General features: G+C 39.4%; 2 protein-coding genes across 4 annotated transcripts; one reads left to right on the forward strand and one right to left on the reverse strand.

Moving 5' to 3' along the window:
- Positions 1-2,241: 2,241 nt before the first annotated feature.
- On the reverse strand, positions 2,242-3,276 carry LOC116879804 (protein FAM136A-like). The gene is given in 4 exon segments (XM_032878286.1): positions 2,242-2,324; positions 2,327-2,341; positions 2,344-2,749; positions 3,253-3,276. Coding segments are annotated over 4 exon segments (528 nt in total).
- Positions 3,277-10,431: 7,155 nt separating this feature from the next.
- On the forward strand, positions 10,432-22,402 carry SMNDC1 (survival motor neuron domain containing 1). Of its 3 annotated transcripts, none has more exons than XM_032880375.1 (6): positions 10,432-10,643; positions 11,862-11,981; positions 16,842-16,984; positions 17,587-17,748; positions 20,466-20,619; positions 21,096-22,402. In XM_032880375.1, the coding sequence occupies exons 2-6, from the start codon at positions 11,862-11,864 to the stop codon at positions 21,231-21,233; spliced, it is 717 nt and encodes a 238-aa protein (XP_032736266.1). In that variant the 5' UTR covers positions 10,432-10,643; the 3' UTR covers positions 21,234-22,402. The 3 variants fall into 3 exon arrangements, with proteins under 3 accessions (XP_032736266.1, XP_032736275.1, XP_032736283.1); XM_032880384.1 differs by lacking the exon at positions 10,432-10,643 and adding an exon at positions 11,605-11,712; XM_032880392.1 differs by lacking the exon at positions 10,432-10,643 and adding an exon at positions 14,670-14,856 and having other exon boundaries at positions 11,870-11,981.
- The last annotated feature ends 1,531 nt before the right edge of the window (positions 22,403-23,933 follow it).

The following is a 23,933-nucleotide window of genomic DNA, read 5'->3' on the forward strand; positions in this document are numbered from 1 at the left end:
GAAAGGCTTGTGATGTGGACCAGAGCCTAGCAGCAAAGCAGTAAGGCATGAAAGGGCAGGGCAGGTTTGTAGTGGGTACCACTGTGTGGTCAGTGTCCAGGATAGAAGCAGACTGTGACCATATCACCAATGGCCTTGTAGGGTGAGCTAACAAGTTGGGATTTCTCAGGTAGGTGTGGGCACACTCAGACTGGTATTTCCAGAAGACCAATCTGGCAGCCAAGTGTGGGAGATGAATCTTAGGGAAGGAGCCCCATTCTTATGCTATTGCATCAGGCTAGGAGAGACAATGATGGCAGCTTGGTCTGCAGCACTAGAGTGGAGATGACGAGATACATCCAAAACACATCTAGGGGGAAGAATTAGTCAAATGACTACAAGGGGGAGAAAGTAGTTCTTTTAGCTGAAATTAGAAAGAAAATTAGTAAGATTACCAGTGTCAGAGAATACAGAAGAGGAAGTCAGGCCAAAAATGAAAAATTTAAAAATTTTTAAAACTTCTTTATAACAGTCAATCATTTTCCACCTAGGAAGAGTCTGTTTTCAGGTAAACAAAAATTATTTTTTTTATAAAATTTACCGTAATGGTTTTTCTGTTTATAAAATTCATGCTTAATGGCTTTTGATGTGCTAGAGTAAATAATCACCAATTGTGCCCCCCAAAATTTGGGAAATTCTTCAACAGAAGAAATGCCTAATCTGTGTATCTGAGATGCTTATGCATGAGCAAGCTCTCCTACAGCATAATATATATATGATAGCATCTATACATCAGTGGCTCTCTATACACACACACATACACACACAATCAGAAATCGATTTAAAACAACATGATATCATCTGCAGGAAGTGCCAAAGCATTTTTTCCATTAGCTTTTAATGTGAGGAAAACAAAATGAGAAGGTGACATTGTCTCATGGTTTCTTTCCTTTTTTTTTTTTTAAGGAAAAACTAACCCTTATTTATTTCTTTAAACTGAGCCACTAGAAAGTATATCACAGCCTTGAAACACCAAGCATAGACTATATTTATATTATCACTTCAGAGGATAAGTTGGTAAAAACAACAAGGTCTTAATCAAAATGATAAGGTGCTGGAGCTGGGGCAGGAACGCTGCTTGCTGCAAAGGCCCTTGGCAAAGTGGTATTTGGTAATGGTGGGGAGGATGTCCCTCTTTCGCTTTAAAGGAATCATGGCTCATGGGAGTTGCTTGTTCTTCCCCCTTTGACCTTCCTATTGTGAAGGGATTGTCTTGATAGGGCTCTGTTATTTCAGGGGGCTAAATAATACTGAGTTCAGGCTTTCATTCCATTCTGTTCTATAAAAACCAGGTTCTTCTAAATCTGGTACTTAGTAACTCTCTTAATTAAGAAGAAATGCCCCCTTCAATGTTCATTTCCTGGATACTGGTATACAGTGCAATCAAAACCCCTTTCCCTTCAAGGGAGAGTGTTAACTACTGCAAGATTTTTGTCCTGTGGCTCTGCTGCAGACAGCCCTGGGGCCCATCACAGCAGCCAGTGAGAGGAAGGGCTGCTTGCCATACCCAGTGTAACGTCACCTCTCATGTTTTTGCAGGGTCTTCTAGCTGAAAAATGCAATGTGTATTTCAAGAAATACATATACATATCTTGACGGCATTAAACATATACCTACGAGGAACTGTTCAAAGTTCTTACCAAAACTACCTCTCCCAACTCCACACCTTGAATCAACTTCATCCCCTCGTATAATAACAAACCCAAGCAAAACAAAGAGCTAGAAACCTTTTTTTTCCTTCTAAATTAGTGACCTCATAGATTTTGTTTTACAGCTTACAGAAAATGATTTGGTGATCCTTCTGGTAAACAGGAGGTTGGCAACAAACAGAAACACCTCTGTTCACACACCACCAGATCATAGGCAGTTTAGGGGAAGCTGTCAGCCTGTTCATACCTGTGTACAGAGAAGAATCTGGTACCTTGAAGGTCTCTGGCTTCTAGGCCAGATCCCTGGCCTAGGAGATCCCTAGTGCCAGGACCAGCATGTGAAATTTAAGCTACTAAAAACTGTTCTGTACTATCTTTGACCCAAATTTCAGCACCAGTTTTTTCCCATTTCACTTTCTAGGGTTCAAACAAAGGAGCCAGTGTCCAGAAAGAAGTGACACATGCCTCAAACTTGATACCACCCTTAATTTCTTCATGGACATCAGCTGAAAGGCCCAAACTCCCAATTCTCTTTTTAAATATATTCCTGCTGTCAACCCTGATGGCCAATTGCAAAGACTTCTATTTCCCAATGGATAAGAGACTTCTTCATCTTCTTGGTCACGGTCGGGATGGGTGCATATGGTCATCCCCACACAAGTCTCCAGCTGCCACTTCACCTGAAGCTCTTTACTTCCTGCATCTATTGAATCTTTGGCTTTGTCATCGCAATGCATGGTGCACTGGGCCAGGTGGTCCTGGGACTTCTCCAGCTGGGCCTGGGCCAGAGGTGCACAGCAGCGCTCACTGCACTGGTGTACCCGGCTGCATGGATGCCTGGCTGTCCTCACAGCACTGGCACTGCACCGGAACAGAAGGCCCCGCATCATCCAAATGTTCTCTCTCTCCAGACTCTTCACCATGGAGTCTTCTGCCTCCCGCACCCAGAGCTGCTGCAGCTCTCTCACGGGGACCCCACATGACACCCCCTTTGCACCAGTGCCCTCATGGACTCCAGCACTCAGGCCCCCCTGTTTCACAGTTTCTAATTCAGGTAGCTTCTACAAGAGAGGCATCAGAGATGCCTAAACATAGGGGTGATACAGAGAAAGTACACCTTCTTCCCTATGGTGGTGCACTGCCCATTCAGGACTCAGGAGCTCATTCACCCGGAACTAGGGCATGTTGATGGCTGACAGTTTTCAGCTGAAATATTTTCTGCCCCCTTCACAGGGGCAGCCCACATCTGTTGGCTGATCATTTGTGGTTGGGTGGGTATAAAGGCCAGGCCCCCTTCACTTAAGGGGTAGAGGGTCTTTAAAGGGCCGTTCAGCTCCAGAGCTCCTGTAGGAGGCAGCTGCTTTTCCCTCTGCCCAGCCCCGCTCCTGTCACTCTCACAGGTGATGTTCCCAAGGGCACTACCCAATCAACTTCTTCATGGAAATCTGAGTCCTTTTCCCAGGAACCCCAACCTATGGCACCTACCAGGACCACACAAAGCCTTCCATGAGCACTAATTACACAGAATGAAGAGTGTCACTATAAAAGCACATATTAAATGTACTGGGTCTTGTACAAAATGAGCCATGCTCCCTACCTATATTTTAGCTTATGTTCTAAAACCAACAACACAGAGATGCTGTAAACACACAAGTGATCTAAAGGACTTTGGATATGAAGTTATTTTACTGAAAGAATCCTAGCAAGAACAAATGAAAACATACACATTAAAACCAACAGCAGGTGACTGGCAGTTCACCTGTTAGATACTATAAACCATCATTTTTTCCCTCTGGTTGTTGGTTTTCCCTATTTCCTCTCCTGAAAAGCTGCTTGACTATGTTACTTCCCTAAGGCTCAAACACTGGAGGAGGTGAGTTGCCCGCACCTGCCTCCCCGACTCCTGCGCATGCGGTAATCAGATCAATGCCTGTGTCCCCACTGCCACCTAACGGGTTCTTTGAGCATTGAAGCCTCCTTGGAATAGTACTTTTTTTTTTTTTTCAACTGCTGACATTATGTCAATAAAATGGCTAAATGTAACCATATCAAGCTATGGGCCACTAGTTTTCATGGGGCAAATTCTGGGGCTTATTTTGACTTCTGGAAAGAAGTTGTGTTAACTGTCTCCTTTTTCCTATTTACATCTGGGTTCCTAGACCTGAGCCACACAGGTTGTTTGATGTAAGTATCCTCAAAAAAAGGGTGGGGGCTCCTGGGTGGCTCAGTTGGTTAAGTGTCTGCCTTCAGGTCATGATCTCAGGGTCCCGGGACTGGGCCCCATGTGGGGCTCCCTGCATAGCAGGGAGTCTGCTTCTCCCTCTCCCCAGCTCCCCTCTGCCGCCATGCTCATGCATGCTCTGTCTCTCTCTCTCAAAAGGGAAAAAAAAAAGATTGTTCTATTACCCACTGTGTATTGAAGGTGATATAGAATGTTCCAGGCTGTTTCTTCAATAACTAAACTTTTTCTAAGATAAACAATCAATGTGAACAGGGGGGGTGGGAACCAGATAAAGATGGTATTTTCAGGGACTGTGATGCAAATGAATCCAATTAACTCTGAGTTTAAGACCATCTTAAGACTACCACTAGAGGCTGTTATATGAGAAAGCCAAAGAGGGCCAAAAAAATGAAAAAAGCTCCTGTCACGACATCAGAGGACAAGGCCCATTGGACCTCTCCTGCATGCGGGGAAGTCAAAGTAATTCATTCTCATGCCTTCCTTCCTGGCCTTCAAAGAGCTCCTGTGACTGCTTTGGCCTCCACTGCCCACACCTTCCTGCTAGACCTCGACCCATCCGGCTTTCTACAGCCTTTTGTTTCTGACAATCACATATGCTTCTGTGATCTCTCATATTACCTCTGAGCTGTTCCTAGAGACCCTCTCAATGATCTACCCACTGCTCTCCCCCACCATTTCTCTCTCACACACACACACACACACGCTACCACCTAAAACCATTCTAGCTAGTTTCTGAATACTTTTCTCCATCTTTTTATTTTGAAAAATTTGAACCATACAGAAAAGTTGAAAGATTAGTAGAATGAACACATATATCTTCTACGATGACCATTAACATCTTGCCACATTTTAATTCCTTCTCTTCATACACACACACACACTTATGTAAGTATACATGTATGTATCTACACACATACACATAAACACGTACACATACACATTTATACACACACACAGCAGTCCCTTCTTATCTGCAGTTTCGCTTTCCATGGTCTCAATTACCCGCAGTCAACTGCAGTCAACAAGCACGAGATCCTCTCCTGAGGTATAGTCAGAAGGTCAAGAGAAGCCTGACACTATGTCACAATGCCATGTCATTCACCTCACTGCATCTCATCGCACAGGTATTTTATCATCTCACGTCCTCGCAAGAGGGGGTGAGTGCAGTACAAGAAGATATTTTGAGAGACGACAGGTAACTTTTATTATTGCGTATTGTTTGTTTTTTAAAGACTTTATTTGAGAGAGAGAACATGCATGCAGGTGCCAATGGATAGAGCAGAGGGAGAGAGGGAGGGAGAGGAGTAGGGAGAGGAGAGAGAAAGAATCTCAAGCAGACTCCATGCTGAGCTGAGCATGGAGCCCAATATGGTGCTCCATCTCATGACCTTGATAGCATGACCTGAGCCAAAACCAAGAGTCAGATGCATACCCAACTGATCCACACAGGTGCCCCTATTATGGTATATTGTTATAGTTGTTCTATTTTATTATTTATTACTTTTACTCTCTTACTGTGCCTAATTTATAAATTAAACTTTTGTCATAGTATGTCATAAATAGGAAAAAATTGTATATATAGGGTTTGGTACTATTTGCAGTTTCAGGCATCCACTGGGGGTCTTGGAACATATGCTCCCCCCACAACGTAGATGAGGAGAGACTACTGTGTGTGTATATACACAGAAGGCCATCTAGAGATATATATATATATATATATATATATATACACATATGTTCATACTCACACCCATATGAATTTTATGACATTTCACACAATTTTTTTGGCTGAACCATTTAAAGATAAATTACAGATATATGCTACTTTATCCCTAAATACCTGAGCAGGTCATTCTTCTAAGCAACTTAAGTAAATTTCACATTCAATAAAGTTAACAATAATACAATACCATCTAATACCCAGTCCATATTCAAATTTTCTAAAGTATCCTCAAAATTTCTTTTATAGCTTTTTCAAACTAAGACCCAATCAAGATTTACCCATTGCATTTATTGTTATGTCTTTTGGTCTTTTGTCTCTTGATCTAGAAGTACCCCACTGTGTGTGTGTGTGTGTGTGTGTGTGTGTGTAAGCATGTGTGGTGGGAAGGGGCAGAGGGAGAGGGAGAATCTTAAGAAGCCTTCCAGCTAGCGTACAGCCTGACACAGGACTCCATCTCACAACCTCAGATCATGACTGAGCCAAAATCAATAGTCAGAAGCTTAATCAACCAAGCCACCCAAGAGTCCTTCCCCCACTCTTTGACGACACTGACCTTTTGAAGAATTTAGGCATTTTCTTATAGAATGTTTCATATTCTGGATCAGAATCTTCCCTCAGGGTCATTTTCTCTGTTCCTCTATCTCTAGTTCCTATAGACAGAAATTTGGATCAAAAGGCTTGATAATATTTAGGTTAAGCATTTTGGGCAGAGTTCTTTCATTGGGGATGATGTTGCATCAAATCAAAAGGCCTACAAATCAGGTTGTTCACTATTAGCGGTGCTAAGTGTGATCACTAGGTTAATTACTTTATAATTAAGTAATCTGTGGGGTGATACCGTGACACTGCAAACATCCCCTTTTCCCTACTTCCTTTTAAAGACAGGTTCTAGCGTCTATTGATAATCTTTGCCTCAATTATTAGGGACTACACAGATATTTCTAATTGTATTATTCCATCTGTAGGTACTGGCTGGCATTCCCCTACAAAGAAAAAAAAAACAACCTTTCCCTCACCCTTGAATCTGAGTATCACTCTAGACTTAGGAACTTTATTTTTTTTTTAAGATTTTATTTATTTATTTGACAGAGAGAGATCACAAGTAGGCAGAAAGGCAGGCAGAGAGAGTGAGAGGGAAGCAGGCTCCCCGCTGAGCAGAGAGCCCAACGCAGGACTTGATCCCAGGACCCTGAGATCATGGTCTGAGCAGAAGGCAGCGGCTTAACCTACTGAGCCACCCAGGCGCCCCTAGACTTAGGAACTTTAAAAATGTATTCAATGCTTTGCTCATCTATCATAGTCATTATTCTGTTTAGCCCAGCTTGACTCACATTTGGCCAGAGGAGTCAAACTTGATTCTGTGACCCTTCACTTAATCTTATAGTTTTGGGGTACTTCCTTGCTTTCTGGCAAGGTAATCTAGGCTCACCTTTGTACTTTTGTATTTTCTGGGCCTCAGACCTGAAAACCACCATTTCTCCAAGAAATGCGGTTTCTTTTGTGGAGAAAGGGATCTAGATATCAAGATATGGGGACCCTCCATTGGGAGAAATTATATATATTCTTCTAAGAAATATACACAAATAAACTCTAATTCAAATTTAACATCAGAGGCCTTCCCCCTAAACCTTCTTTTATTTTATATTTTTCATTTCTTTTCTCCTAGATTTCTAACATGTATTATTCACTTTATAGTAGACCTAAAAAGTTTCAAAGTTGCATTGCCAATAGTACTATTAGAATAAATCTGTGACATCTGAGATTTTTTGTTGTTGTTGTTCTTTTTGCCCTCAGAGTATATCCCACTAAGAATACACATAAGACTATTATTAAACACCATTTCCAAATATGTCTAAAGAACTTTGAATGACTGCCATTTCTGATCCCTGTAAAGCCTTAGGTTATAATCTTTTTCAAACTAAAGGAATCCTGCTTTCTCTTTTTGGTGGTATGTTTTCAGTTCTTTAGTGGTACATGTAAAACACAGGAATAGCTGAAAAAGCACATCCTGAGACAAGCAAGGCGGTGCAAATAAAAGTGGACAAGCCAGACTGCTATGACTGATGAGCACCTGCTCTGGACAGCATCCATTTACGGGTGTTTTTCTGTCACCTTTAAATGAATGATGACACCCAAGAATCACCTCAGGGTATATTTTCAATCCACTGTGTGCAAAAACAATAAGTACAAAAAGCCAGTAGCTTGCCCTGCGGCAACTCTCCATGCAAACATTCAAAACACCTATTATGACTAAAGAGGGCAAAGGTACAAGCAGTTATTATGATGATATACACATCTCTAATTCATCATCTTAGGCATTTGTCAAGATTGCAAAAAAATGTGGGCAAATCTGGTTCTACTTTTAGTCAGGAGGGAAGGCAATAAAAGCTAAACTAAATAAAGAATGTAATCTCTTGGAGCTCCTGGGTGGCTTCATCATTTGAGCGACTGGCTCTTGATTTTGGCTCAAGTCATGGTCTCACGGTGTTGGGATCAAGCCCTGAGTCAGGTCCCACACTCAGTGGAGTCAGCTTGTCCCTCTCCCTCTGCTCTTCCCTCCCTGCCCCACCTCTACACGCATTCTCACTCTCTCTTAAATAAATAAATCTTAAAAAAAATAGAATGCAATCTGTCATTTAACCAATAAATTGTTGCATACTCTTGTACTCTGCAGTGGGTTGGCACATTTCCAAAGGCAGCTGCTATATTTTAATTTTCTTTAGTAATGAAAGGCAATAGCTATATATTCTAATGACAATTAGGAGTCTTCGAATGTTATTTACCTACTAGGTTTCAATAAAATACCAGGTTTTAAAACTAGAGGCTTTAGATACTGCTCTTTTTGAAGAATACGCATGATCAAATTTGAATGAGAACATTTTAAGAAAAATTAGACACTGAGATTTTCACACTTCAGTGAAGGTGGTAAGTCTAAACATTTATTTGAAGTATCGCTCTTAGTCAAACTTTATACTTGCTCCAATTTTGTCTCTAATAGCTTTTGAACCACTGTGAAATTAAATGAGTACATGTAAAACGCTTAGAATGCCGTCTGGTATATACAACTGTTATTTCTTTATGAGAATTAAAATTAAAACTATATTGTTTTTTTCCCCACCAAATACAACCCATGTTGTACAGAGGAGTTGGAGATTAAAAGCAATCCTGAAAACAAAAGCTATCAAGATGATATAGAAATCCATACATGAGCTTATAATAAATACTTTCCTCTCTGTCTGGGGGTGGTTCATTAAGAGTTCTCCCATTTGAGGGGTGCCTGGCTGGCTCAGTCGGAAGAGCATGCAATTCTTGATCTCAGGGTTGTGAATTCAGCCCCATAATGGGTGTAAAGATTACTGAAATAAATAAACAAAAAAAGAGTTCCCTTAATTGAAAGATTTTTACACAACTGCAAAATATACCTTATATTCAAGGAAGATCTTCCTGGCATTAGTTCTTTAAATACACAATTAGAATAAGTGCAGTTTTTAAAAACTACATTATATTTTGAACAAACTTCTACCATGTTAATGAAGCACATCCTTTCTGGTCTGTTTTGCCTCTTAATTCTAGCTACACACTGCTGCCCTCTGCAGCATTTCAGTTCTTCCAAATTGCCACCCCAATTATCACAAACCTAATCTAGTTTCCATCTCCATAGGTTATCTGACTCAATGAGAGGGATATGTCTGTGTATTTAGAGAAGGGAAGGTCCCTTCAAAAAAGCAAGAGGGCATCAGAGCAAGATGTCACAGTCCAAAAGAGCCCATCTGAAAGGAGGGCCTTCTTAGGGTCCAGCAACATACCCCAACCCCCTAAAGAAGGTTCTTTCTAGGCATTCGTGTAGCCTCTTTGTGTCACAGGATTTTATATTTTTAATTGGAAAAAATGATATACGTATGGAAAAATTTAGAAAGGGTAAACAGTGAAAACTACAACCAGTGAAAACATTTGGCTTCTATTCCAAATCTCTAGATAGGTTTATGCATCTGCCCAGAGAGTTAAGGAAGTTTGTATACTATATAAGTTTGTATATTACAAACATACATTTCTTTTTAAACAAAGTATCCCCACCACTCTGCTTATCGTTCAAGACAAAATAACCTGGAGATGGTTCCCTATCAGGCGAGATTAACCTATATAATTTACGTTATTAAAACCAAGCAGGGTCTAACAAAATAGGTTTTAAATAAATCAACCTTCGCTCCAACAGGTTCTGCCACAATTTAATTACCTTCTTATTGCTACTAAGTCTTCTCTTACTATATGAAGCGATGGCTCTAAAACTTGAGCAGATATTGGTATCACCTCAGGCGCGTGTTAAAACAGGCTGCTGAGCCACCTCGAGTTTCTGAGTCAGGAGGTCTGGAGTGGGGACTGAGAATCTGCAGTTGTAATAAGTTACCACGCGATGGTGATACAGGAGTTGCGGAAACCACACTTTGGGAACCAACCACTAGTATGCTCGCTGCTTTAAACTCCGTTCCTCCCACCTCCCAGCACCGCTAGTCTTAGAAAGAAAACGCGGTTACTCCGCTGGAAACTTCACGAAGGGCCCAACAACACCCACTCCTAAAGACGTCAAAGACTGTGCACTCACAGCCGAAATCGGGATAACACAAACCTACATCCGGCGCCTGGCGCAACCTAGCTACGCCATTTCCTTTCTATGAAGCTCCGCCCACTCCGCGTGCCTAACGCAAGGGTGGGTCGCGCAGAGAAAGCTAGGAATCCCGTGGGTAGGGCGACGTCTCGCGAGGCTTTTAACCTCTCGCGAGACTTGACCCGCTTCTGTCTTTTCCTCCTTCCAGTGCCCGGCTTTCTTCCCCTCCCCCCCATCGCCGGCCAAGTTCTCCCATTTCGGACAGAGTCGCCTTGTTGTTACCGCGGAGATTTTTCCTACTGCAGCTGCTGCCGCTGTTGCCGCCGCCACTACTGGGCTCATTTGCCCCGACCCCTTCCTGTCGCCCTGCCCCCAGCCCCACACAAGGTAACGAAGCCGGCGAGGGCGAGAGCAGGGCCTCGGGGCCTCGGCCTTTCCCTAGTTGAAGTCAAGGCCTGAGGCCGAGGAGCCGGCCGCGTTGGAGAGGCCTGGGCGCCGGCAAGAGTCTTAGGGGCCCGGCCTCTTCTGCCACCCAGAGCTGGGCCCTGAGTGGCCCCGAACGGGGCCAGGACCTCCGTACGGTGGCGACGACCGGGGCTAACCCGGGAAACCGGTCGGGTGTGGTAGGGATGGGGAGGCCTCTTGAGGAAGCCTCAGCGGTTCCCTGCGGAGCGCGTTTGGGGGTTTGAGGCTCCGGCGCTGCTGGGGTCTGCTCCGTTTGTTTGCCGTTTCTCTGGAGCTTGTGTTTGAATTTCGAGGTCTGTTTGTGGCGGGCTTTGAGGTGTTGGGCGCCTGGCTTACTCTAGCCCCTTTGGAGCCCTTCCAAATTCCAGGCTGTGGTGGACGGGAATTGTAAGACAGAGAAGGGTCCTCGGAAACCCCGCGTGTTGTCTCTACAAACCGAGAAAGGATTCTTGTATCTCATTTTCCGGAAAAGAATGAGCCAGATTGGGTGAAAGGCACGCTCCTTAGAATGCCTAACCGGGCTAGTGTTTCTGCCGTTTTCTTTAATGAAGACGCTGCATCGGCAGTATTTTAAGTGACCCGGTGAAACATTTTTGCTCTGGAGAAGAGCTTCTGAACACACTTAACCAATTAATAGTTCATGTAGAGAGTATTATCTATGTAGTTAGTCCAAAAGTCATTTATATTTTGTTTTGGAAGTCTGCTTTAGGGTTTAGAAATATTTTCTTCTTAAATCTCGATTTTTCCAGCAGGTTAGTGCTTTTTGAAAATTTTTCCCGGCGAAGATGTAACCACCTCGTTAATTGAACCAAATACAGTGTCTTCCCTGTTACAGGCGTTTAAAGAAGATTAGAAATTCTCCTTTTTCCTTTTGCCTTAGCTGTTGTCCGATAAATTCCACACAGAAACAAAAACAAGTTTATAATCTGCGGAATCCATTCCCTTGAAGCTTGGATTTGACTCACAGCTTTCCTCAGAACTAAGAGTAAAGGTAATGGTAATAAGTTAAGCTGCAGCAATGAATTATATTAAGGAGTTGGGAGCAAAACTGGTAAGGATTAAGTCAGGCAGACAGGGAAATTATTTTTTTATGGTGTTTTTGGTTGTTTTCCTGGTCTTACCCTTTTTATTCTCCCCCAGATGTCAGAGGATCTAGCAAAGCAGCTGGCAAGCTACAAAGCTCAACTCCAGCAAGTCGAAGCTGCGTTGTCCGGAAACGGAGAAAATGAAGATTTGCTAAAATTAAAGAAAGATTTACAAGTAAGTATAAGAGGACACGAATAGTTACATTGCTTGGAAAAAGTATTTCTCTGTTTTTCAAATGATTTATTGCTGAGAATCCAAAGCACCATTTGGAGTGTTTCTTCTCCTTTCCTCCCATGTGTGTGCATGTGTATGTGCACATGCATGTGTATGTGCACAGGGCACATGGCTCGCAGTGGTAGGGTTGCTTCCTCAGTCGTATGCATCAGAATGAGTAAAGCATTGTTCTTACATAAGTCTTATATGTTCACACAATTTTTAAAAATATTTGAATTAAGTCTGTGTCAAACCTAGAGAAGAGGTACATATAATTTTACAATGGAGAGTGCTTTTATTTTTAAAGATCTGGCAAAGGAAATCTGAGAAGTAGCTAAAAGAAAACACATGGAATTAAATGTTACCTATACTGGTATTAGAAAAAACAAATGTAGAAGCATTTTATAAATGATAAAAACAATGAGAGAAATATAACCTGATTAAGAGTCTTTTTAATGTCACAAGGTTCTTTGAAAATCAGAGAGAGAGAGAATGTGTGTGTGTGTTTCAAAGCTAGCAGGTAAACACCTTGTATTAAAAACACAAAGATATTTAAAGAGATACTTGTTTTCTGCATAAAGGTTATGTAATATTTGAATTTAAGGCTAGATTTTACATTGTAGTTGTTGACACTTGTTGAAGTTAAATTGAATGGGTGTGGAAAGATCTTAATTTGTTTTGTTTGTCATGGGAAAGTTCAGTAGGTATGAAACTTGCCTTTTTAAAATCTGCACTTGGGGTTTCAAAACAAGCATAAAACCATATAGTACATGTCTGTTGCTTCTCAGAACCCGAGGTTGATTAATAAAAATACTGTATGTCTATACATATGTATCACTTCATTTTAATAAATTTGAGAACTTAAAATTTTGAACCTGATTTTTTGAAAGTTTTACAATGTGTTTTGATTTGGTGATTTTTCTTTACTGATACAGTACAAAACTAGAATCATCTTTATCTAAATCCTTTCCCTCCCTTTATCATCCTCTTGCCCAATAAAATTAATATTTTAGAGTTATTAGAACTGCAAATAAATGAGACTTATTTGAAATAGGATCCAGATACAGGACTTTGAAAGAGTTTATCTGGGCATAATTAAAATGAGTTGAGTATTTTCAGGTTCAAATTGTGGAATTAGGATAAACTTGCCTGAAATTGCAATAGTATGTAATTTTTGAAAACACAGAAAACCAGGACCCCTCTTCAGTATGTAGAAGTCAGGCCAGTGAATTTGACAGTGCTAGCCAATACTAAAAAGATGTTTGGGGAGCAATTTCTCCCACTCCCAGGCCAATTTTCTGTTTACCTCAAAGAGAAATTCTGGCATGCATCTTCTTCTACTAGCTTAAAAGCAGTCCTTTTTTTCTTTGAAGAAAATAAAACATTGTTGGTATTATGTATATTGCTTCCTGGGCAGTTGGATGAAGGATATGTATGAAACTGGTAGAGGGGAAGTTGGGAATGAAGGTTGAAACATTGTGAGGGTTTGTTTTTTTTTTAAATATTTCTAGAATAAACTGTCAAGAGTCTAGACAGAATTGCCTTACTGTGACATGATCTTTAGTGGAAGTATTGTAGGGAGAGAGACTCTAGTGGTAGGCATTGTAGTAAGCACATAAATGTCCTTCTTAGGGTTCAGTTAATAATGACCTGGTGGTCATTGATCTGTGAAGTATCATATTTTCTACAACCATTTAGAACAGCACTGTCCAGTAGAACTTTGTGTTGTAATGAAAATGTTTTATATCTACTGTGTTGTACTGTAGCTAGTAGGGACTACTGAATATTTGAAATATGGTTGGGGTAGCTGAAGAACTGAATTTTTAATTTTTTTAAGTAGTCACTTGTGACTACCATATTGGATAGCACAGATTTAGAAGCTAAATTCTGAAACTTCAGATAATAATACAGAATGTTTTTCCTGGCCAATCTTGATCACAGTTTCTTTTCCTCTTATTTCGTCATGAGAACAAATTTTTCATGTCTGTTTGCTAGATGCAGGTCTATTTTGAGCTGAAAATTACTCAAAGATAGAAGGCATCATTAAAGATTAGATAACGTTTTGAAAAGTGTTTGGATATCTGCTTCCATCTACTGATTGTTGTCTCCATTGATTACAGTTACAGCTTCTGTTTTATCATGGATTTTTAAAAAATATTTTTCCGTTTTATCTTTTCTCTGTTTTCTGGGATATATACCTCATGCCTTTGATATTTAATTCTGCCTTTTATATTTGCTGAATACTTGTTCAGACCGATGACTGCGTTTGTGGCCTCCTTTGTTTTGTGTTCCTTTAGTGGACTGTCTTTACCCTGGTTACGAATTTGTTTGCCCTTTCATTTATAACAAAATGCTTTTCTGCATTTTTTCAGTGACTTCATTTTGCCATAAGGCGTCTGTTTATTTTTTTATGTACTGTCTTTCATATAGAATAAAGCTAACACAGCAGGCAGCACATTAATCTACTGAAGTCCTAATTGCCTTTTTTCACTTAAAAAAGTGGATATAGTAAGATCTAGGCTAGCTACCTGACTAGCTCCCCAGGCAGTCTGTGATAATCACAAAAATAGTCAATTTATTAGGCTGTTTTGCTGAATAAACTGGTTCTAAAGGAGGCAGGGGTCAAGTCACTTGTCTCATATATTACAGTGGCTCTCTGCATCCCCGAAACGCCTTCCTTCAGTAAGCAGAGTGCTTGAGTGCACCCTTTGACCTGCTGATATGTAGATCACAACATCTGATGCTCCTGGAATTGCCGATTACTGTAACTGCTGCCCATCTGTCGATGAAGGAGCAGTTTCAGAACTCAGACTTGGGGGAGGAAAAGTAATTAATGGTATGTACCTTTAAGAACCCCCTCATACATAAAATAGTTTCTCTAATACTTTGGTCCGTATGCACATGTAAAGAAAACATTGAGAAGGGTCTTCATAGTTTGTTGGGAGGGGTTTGTGAAACATGGCAAAATGAAAGGACTATTAGAGATAAATGCTTTCGGTTTTTTAAAAGTGTCACTTAAGTGCAGGCCTCTGAAAATTGTAACATGCACAGCTTTTCAGGACCCTTTGGTTAAAAATGTATTTCCTTATGAATATAAAATGGCAAGATGCTCTATGCTAAGAGAGGTAGAGTTTCAAATCTGAGATCTACAAATACAGAAATCATGTTTGTGCTTTAGTTAAATGTTAAATGATAGGGTTTATATGGGCTCTTGTCAGGCTTACTAGATTATATTCTTGGCCCTAATAGTGGTTGACTAAAAACAAGACTGGATAATTTACTCTCCTTCTTTGTATAGTACGTGATCTATTTATGCGGAAGTTCTTTGCTTTATTGCAAAGGATTGTCTAATAAAAAGATATTTAAGTGGCTCTTTGGCAACTAATAAAATCTCATTAAAGATACTACTCTACTGAGTTTTTAACTCAAATCTGAGTTAGTCTAGTTTTTTAGTTTTTTAATTCACAAAAATGGCCTTTCTCCCAAGGGCTTATTAATAATTCCTTTTTTCTTTTTTCTTTTTTTTTTTTTTGAAGGCTCAAATATTAGTTTTTCAAAAATAGCCATGAAGATCTAGAATCTTTAGCAGAAAGCTAATATGTAATTTCTTGGTTACTGAACCAAAACTACCATTATAAAACTTTAATGGGAGCCATAAGAAACTCAGTATAGAGTTTAACTTTGCTACATTTTCTCCCAAAACACAGTATGATGTATTAAGGTATTTTATATGCAACTGTGGGGGCAGGTGTGCAAGTTTTTAAAATAAATCAGATACGGAGCTGCATTACATAGGTCTTCATCAGAGTAAAATATAGTAGATAGCACAGTCTTATCAATTCATGCGATTAAAGTTTTTTAACCAACCCTACCAAACACCCTTGAACGAAGCCAGTAAGTATAAGCTTGAAATAGAAAAAGTACTTGCCACACAGGAAGGTATTGCCTACCTGTGTGTTACATTTATTTTATTTTTCCCTTCTAAATGAAGCTGTGCTAATGTGCTATATAGAATATTTTAAATCTAACCTGGTAATTTACTTACATAGATGGGGGGGTAAGTTTTACAATTAATGAATAGGAAGACTACTGGCTTTTTATATGTGCCTATAGAATTTTAGTAGGAATATATATGAGCAGGAACATTTTTGTTACTAATAAGGCTGCTTCAAGAGGTTTGGGTTTTGTTTTGGTTTGTTTTTTTTTTTGGACAGGGGTGGGGAAGAACATGTTGGCTAGAGAGTTAATACTAATGCCCTGTAAAACAGTCCAGGTGCATGAAATATATGTGACAAGATAGGAGAAAAAAGTGATCTTGAGCCTAGTTGAGTCCTTCATAATTGACTGTTTCTCATATTAGATCTATGTAGCTAAAATAGGCACTTAGAAATACTACATGGTAGGGGTGCCTTGATGGCTCAGTCAGTAGAGCAGGTGACTCCTGATATCAGAGCTGGGAGTTCAAGCCCCACATTGGGTGGGGCTTTTTTCTCTTGAAAAAAGAAATAATGCATGGTATAAGCCCAGGTCTACCCTTTTTTGTTAGTATTTGAGGTTAATAAGTTGAAAGGCAACTGTATGGGTTTAAATCCTAGTTCCACCACTACACTATATAAGATATTGTATCTTAGTTTCTCTGTGAGGATAATCATAGTACCTATATCATAGTATTGTTAATGAATTACAAATAAAAATGTTTAGTGTACTTAATAAATGGTATATGGTGTGAGAGCTATTGTCATCAAAAACTGAAAACCTGTTGAAAGTAGGAGATAAGTGAATTATAAAAGTAATATTACGTTTTTTGTTTTTTCTTCTTAGGAAGTTATAGAACTAACCAAAGACCTTCTGTCAACTCAACCTTCTGAAACTCTTGCAAGTTCAGACAGTTTTGCTTCTACTCAGCCCACTCATTCATGGAAAGTAGGAGACAAGTGTATGGCAATCTGGAGTGAAGATGGACAGTAAGTGTAGAAAAAAACTCTAACTATAACATGAAATAATAAAACACAATGGTAAGAAGTTTTTATTCAGTTTGAACTACCCTGTTTTAATCTTCTATGTAGCCAATATGATTTGTAGAGCCAATTTGATTCTTGGAAGGTTACCACTGATACAGTTTAGTTTTTAGCTTTAGATTACATTTTGGGGCAGTTGAAGGGCTTGGATCCTAGACGAGAGAAAAATCAAAGCAGAGGAAAATGAATGGATAGCTTAAATAATCTTAATTTTTTCCTCAAATTGAAAATTTAGTGAATGGTTAGCTATCTTAGACTTAGGTGAAACATATATACTTAAATTATTCATATAAAAATATCTTTTCTCAAAGAGACCGACTAAAACACATTTAAAAGACCTATAAAGACTTTCTTGACAATATTTTGATTAGGATCCCTTTTTTTCATAGTAGATGGCTAATTCCAACCACTCTTTTATATTACCTTTACTAAAGAGCCAACTGATGTTCCGTTTAAGACACAGTAATAGTTGAAGCACTACAGTGTAAGTCTTAGAGGCTGAGTACTAAACCTTTACTCACCTGCTTACAGTCATGATATCTTTACAGGTGTTACGAAGCGGAGATCGAGGAGATCGATGAAGAAAACGGCACCGCTGCAATCACCTTCGCTGGCTACGGCAATGCTGAAGTGACCCCACTGTTGAACCTCAAGCCTGTAGAAGAAGGAAGGAAGGCAAAGGAGGACAGTGGCAACAAACCCATGTCAAAGTAAGTGGTTTTGACTTTAAGTATAGTCTTCCCCACTTTGATAGTTGAGGTAGAATCCATGCGGGCTAGGTTAAGGTAAAAAGGTCATAATACTCTGCCATTATTTTGAAGATTAGCGGTATAGCGTCAACGCCTAGGCCCACTTAGGCATACGGTGCATTTATTAAGAGGATACTGTGTACCTCTTATTAAGCCAGGTGTTGGGTTTCTACCACAGTTAAGACTCCCGCTTGGGCCTTGTCCTGATTGAGTTTATAGGCTAGAGAACAAAACATAAAATTAAAGGAGAACTTTAATAATTAAGTATAGAAGTTATTTAGGGGGAGCATAATGGGTACTGTAAGGGATACCTAAACTGCACTTCAGTCATCAGAGTAAATGTCTGAGAAAATGACATCTAAACTGAAATTTGGGGGCATGTGGGTGGCTCAGTTGGTGAAGCGGCTGCCTTCAGCTCAAGTCATGATCTCAGGGTCCTGGGATTGAACCCTGCCTTGGTCTCCCTGCTCAGGGAGAAGCCTGCTTCTCCCTCTGCCACTCCCCCTGCTGGGGGGTGTGTGTGTGTGCGCGCGCGCGTGTGTGTGCATGTGCGTGCGCGCGCGCGCGCGCGCTCTCTCTCTCTCTCTCTCTCTCTATATATATATATATATATATAAAATCTTAAAAAAAATTTTTTTTAACGGAGATTTGAAAAGGAGTTAGCCAGGTGATGAATGAACTTAAAGGTATGACCTTGGGCAAACTGCTTAACTTCTTTCCTTATTTGTAAAACAGGGTTGATAGTATCTACGTTGTAGGGTTATAAGGATTAAGTGTTAGCATTTATAAAGCATGTAGCACAGTTCTTGACATGGAATAAGAGTTCAGTAAATGTTTTAAAAAAAACTTTCAGGGGTGCCTGGGTGGCTCAGTCAGTTAAGCATCAGCCTTCAGCTCAGGTCATGATCCCAGGGTCCTGGGATCAAGCCCCACATTGGGCTCCCTGCTCAGAGGGGAGTCTGCTTCTCCCTCTCCCCCTGCTTGTGCTCTTTGTCTCTCTGTCAAATAAATCTTTAAAAAAAAAAAAAAAACTTTTCAGAAAACTTAAAAAAGAAAACAAGATTAGAACATGGAGGTAACAGAAACAAATTGCTGTGGTAATAACACTTGGGGCTTAAAAGTGGGTGGTTTGACAAGAGAGGAGGTTAGAGAGGTCAAGACCAGATTATGAGGAGCTTGACAGCCACTGATGAATTTCAAATAGAGGAGATACCATGCGATCATAGTTGAGCTTTCAAATAATCACTGACAGCAGAGGGAAAGAAGGCAGCTACTGACGTGATGCAGGTGTGAGGTAATGTGGCCTGAACCAGGGAGCAGAGGTAGAAGGAGAGAAGTGTATGGTTTGAATAGTATTTAAGAGGTAGAATTAACAATATTATGGTTATCTTACACATATTTGCCCCAATTTTCTCTTTTTCTGATTTGTCACAAGTTTTTAAAACTTAAGTTGCTACTTAAATATATTTGAACTTGGAAAAATTATACCACCTGAGTATCCTAATGAGAATATCAGATTGTAGAACATTGTAACATCTCTATTTTTTTTAGTCTTTGACATCGGTGTAAAAAAAAGCCACACCTTGCTTCATAGTGGTGATCATATGATACAGAGGCATCTAGATCATATTGCCTCTTTTTTAAAGACCTCGTTCTTCATCCTTTTGGTGGGAAAGTCAGTATGTAAATTACTGAAAGTCAGCAGAAATTATTGAGAGAGCTTTAGGCTCTGATCCTATATAGAGGAGTGTTTTTGAAAAACCCCAGTTTTTGTTTTTAAGAATTTTAAGCTGTGATTTCCCTTTATTCTCCTGTGCTTCTCCTGTCGAGGTGAAATAGAGATAATTTTTTTTTTTTAATTTTTAAAGATTTTACTTATTTGAGAGGGAGAGAATGAGCGAGAGAGAGCACAAGCAGGGGGAGCGGCAGGCAGAGAGAGAGAGGGAGAAGCAGACTCCCTGCTGCACAGGGAGCCTTGCGGGGCTCCATCAGTCCTGGGATCATGACCTGATCCAAAGGCAGACGCCTAACCGACTGAGCCGTCTAGGCACCTCTGCATCTCTTTTCCAAGTGCAGCATATTAAACTTGCTAACTGTCCATTTAGAAATGGATAAAGGTTTAGACAGCTATTGATGTTAAAATTCATTTCTAAATGTACTTGACAAAAGCAGTGTAAACATCAAAAAGTCATAGTTTAAATATTTGATTTGAGGGGATGCTTGGGTGGCTCAGTCAGTTGAGCAAACGACTCTTGATTTTGGCTCAGGTCATGATCTTGGGGTCCTGGGATCAAATCCCAAGTCAGGCTCCATACACTCAGCGCAGTCTGCTTCTCTCTCTCCCTTGGCTCCTCCCCCCAACTTGCACATGCTCACTTGCTTTCTCTGTAAAGTAAATAAATAAAATATTTAAAAAATGTATTTGAGTAGGTAGTAAATTACAGATATGGTTTGAAAGCTTCCAGGAATACTGTGTATTTCAGATAACATTTCTTAGTAGTACTGGGTGATTGGTGGTGTTGGTATTAGTGCTTCTGTTCATGTAATGTGTAAGTTTATTATGGATATTTTTGTTTTGGTTTTTTTTTGTTTGTTTGTTTGTTTTGTACTGCTAAATATCTCTAAGGAAATCATCTGTTAAATCTTAAGAGTTGACATTAACCGTTATATCCACACAGAAAAGAAATGATTGCCCAGCAGCGTGAATATAAAAAGAAGAAAGCTTTGAAAAAAGCACAGAGAATAAAAGAACTTGAGCAGGAAAGAGAGGACCAGAAGGTTAAATGGCAACAGTTCAACAACAGAGCCTATTCTAAAAACAAAAAAGGCCAGGTTAGTATATCCTTTCCTCATACTTCCTACCTTTGAAAAGTGTAATTGTCACTAAAATAACTTTAAAATGAAAAATGGAGATACATAGGTTTAAAGAAATACATAACTGGATCTTGAATTCAAAATCCTCTTTAATCTTCTGTTTGGCTTATTGCACAGTATCTCCATTAGCCACTGTCTCTCTGCAGTAGAAACACTGTGAATGAGAGAGATTATATCAGAAATTACAAGAGATCTAGATTGTTTACCCTTCTGTAAACTAAAGTTTGAGAAACTGTTTGCTACCTTACATGCCACTTAGAAGGAGTATGATGAACCCTACCTGCCGTGTTAATGTGCTTGTATGCTGGGCATTGCTGGTAGATTTTATTTAAAAGAATACTCCAGTTCCCTTTACGTGTACTCTACTTAAGTGTATTTTGGAAGTGTTTTCCCCCCAAAATTAATCAGGATGGTTTCTGTTTCATTTCCACTAGGTAAAAAGGAGTATTTTTGCTTCACCTGAGAGTGTAACCGGAAAAGTTGGAGTAGGAACTTGCGGAATTGCTGATAAACCTATGACACAGTATCAAGATACCTCTAAATACAACGTCAGGCATTTGATGCCGCAATAGTCAGAAAAACTGTGGGATTTCATCTCTGCAGGGCTTACATTTACCTTTTTATCCTTATATTTTTCTAAAGGTAAATTATTTGTTAGATGAGTAAGGAAGATACCATTGTCGTCCTTGTTTGACTTCAATAGAATGAAACTTGAAGAAATTGCATTTGATAACTGCTATTCATTAACTTCTCGTTACTACTACCAGTTTCCTCCAAGTTTGTTGAATAAAGCAACTTTTCTAGATAGATGCTGCATAAATACAGCACTTAGATGAATTGTTGATTCTCCAAACATCAGGCCCTTAATGGATGGTGTGTACTTTTTGTAAAGTCCTAACCTGGAATTTTCAGATGCTTTGAACTTGCCACACACTGTAGTAATTGACTGGAACAGCAAGGCAAAATACCAACCTAAAGAGAGTTTTTTTTCCTTCAACTTGAACCAAGCTGTTGCTAATGAAGCCTAAAAGTAGGTTAATTTGATTAAAATGTCAAACTTTGTTTTGAGTTTTTTTCTTCAATAATTTGTTTCCTAAGCTTATTAGGCTATCTCTAAAATTGATCCAGCTCTTAAAACTTTTTCATTGAGTTTTAATTTCATGTAAGAACCATGCTTAGGACCAGCTTCCTTTTCTAAGGGCTTTTTGTTGTTTTCTGTTTTTGTTTTTGGTTTCTTTTTCCTTCTTCTTCTTCTTCTTCTTTTTTTAATGTTTGCGCTTTTCCTGTGTTGATCTTTCCCTTATGGTAGTGGTACCATTTTTTGGATGTGTAATGTTTATATAAGAAAACAAAAAGCTGATGTATAGCCCTGTATACAGTGTAGATACTATTTTTGTAAAAAAAAAAAAAAAAAAAACCCACCCAAGGCTAAATTAGTGAACAAGAGTACTGAATGTTTCATCATTAAAGGTTTATTGTATTTCTTGTGCATTAATCTCACCAGAATTTCCCTGTATATTATGTTCATGTAGAGGAGTTTGTAATTTTTGTTAACTAGATCAAGTTGTCAGCATTTGTTGGTATAAGTGAACATCACAGTATCCTGAGTTGAGTTTAAGCCAAATATATGCATAGTAAAATGTCTTCCTATTAATGGAAGATGGTGATTTTTAGGGTATGTGTTAATTTCAGTTTTTGTATGTTTAACTTTTATTAAATAAAGTGTTTTTTAAAATCTCCAGGGTGTGTTACCAGAAGGGTGGTGAAGTCCTAGCTGGCAGCATTGATACAGCGATTAAGCTTTAGTATTCTTGCTTGCATTCATCATTTCCACAGGCGACAGTATTGAGTATGTGACAAAGATTTCAGTAAATCCTTGTGTACTTCGATTAGACATGAGAAATTGGATCCTAAAGGGCAAACTATTTTTATCTTAAGGGCTTGTAGAGGTGTTTGTACATTTTTAGTTAAAGGAGAAAATAGAAATTTTAAGACTTTAATATTTTGGCAAATTGAAACTTAGGGAAGGGAGTACAGTGTTGAGAAGTAGAATTCTTTATCTTGTCCCTTCACCTCCCTCCCAACCCAGAAGGATCGGTTTTCCTTCCTGTAATTTATGGCCACAGGGTAGAGCATGTAGGACAGAATGAAAGGTGAAGTCTTTTTTAAATACAAGGCACAAATTAGAGCAGTAGAGGGCTACTTAGCTTGAAGAACTCCTAAAAATATACTGTTCTTGTTACCAGTGTAACAAATCTCCTAATAATGGTATCTTTGAAGAATTGCAAGGGATCCCTTTAAATTCAAAAACACTTGGAAAGAAACTTGGTACGATGTTTGACTACACAGGATGGGTTTTGGTGAGATCACCTTGGTACATTTGTTGGTATAGTAATTTACCTGTTGTTTGTATAGGCAAGACTCTTGTGTTGAGACTTGAAAAAAGGAGATATCCTTTGACCCAAGGGCCTTCCTTTCTGCACATTAATTTTCCTGGAGGGGCTTTGTAGGAGAGAGAAAAGGAATAATGACCATACTATGTAAAACATTTAAAAAAAATAAAAGTACAGCATGAGATCCCTAGTCTCTGTGTCAAAAGATGTAGATGTAGCCCTTTGAAAAGTGCTAGTGTCAAGATAATGATCATGTTTCTGGGCTAAACTAAAAGGATCCCTGGGGGGATGGAGCACCTATCTCCTAGTGTGATGCTTTCATGAGAAGCATGATACCAGTGATATTTTACAAGGGAAGGTGGTTAAGTTCAATACTCTAAAACCAAACATGACACTTTGTGATATATAGAACACTCTGTTACAAAATTTAATAGAGTTTCCCCATCAAAAAGAAGTCTTGAAACTCTGGAACTCAGAATGAGTTCCTGACACGAGTAATATACAGCCTCCAACTAGCTGTGGTTGCATGGATCTTCTCAAAACTTATTTGACTTTGTTATTGATCGTTTCAAGAAAGAACAGGCCTCATACGCCCCCCCCAATAGTAAATTTTAGTAATAATAAATTTAGTATCACAGACAAATGCTTTTTTAATTAACATGTAGAAAGACCATATTGGAAGAGCAAGGACTCCGGAGCCAGACTTCTGTTAGAATCCTGGCCCCTCACTTTTACCTGTGTGCCTACCTCTTCTTTGTCTTAGCTTTCTTAGCTGTAGAATAAAAATACCAGTTTCATTAGGTAGTAAAGATGAGTGAGTTAATCAGTAAAGTGCTTATTAGAATACCTGAAATGGGAACACGGTAGAAGTGTTTGCTA

This window comes from Lontra canadensis, unplaced genomic scaffold (assembly GCF_010015895.1).
Source record: "Lontra canadensis isolate GAN:19392208 unplaced genomic scaffold, GSC_riverotter_1.0 scaffold3, whole genome shotgun sequence".
NCBI lineage: Eukaryota > Metazoa > Chordata > Mammalia > Carnivora > Mustelidae > Lontra > Lontra canadensis.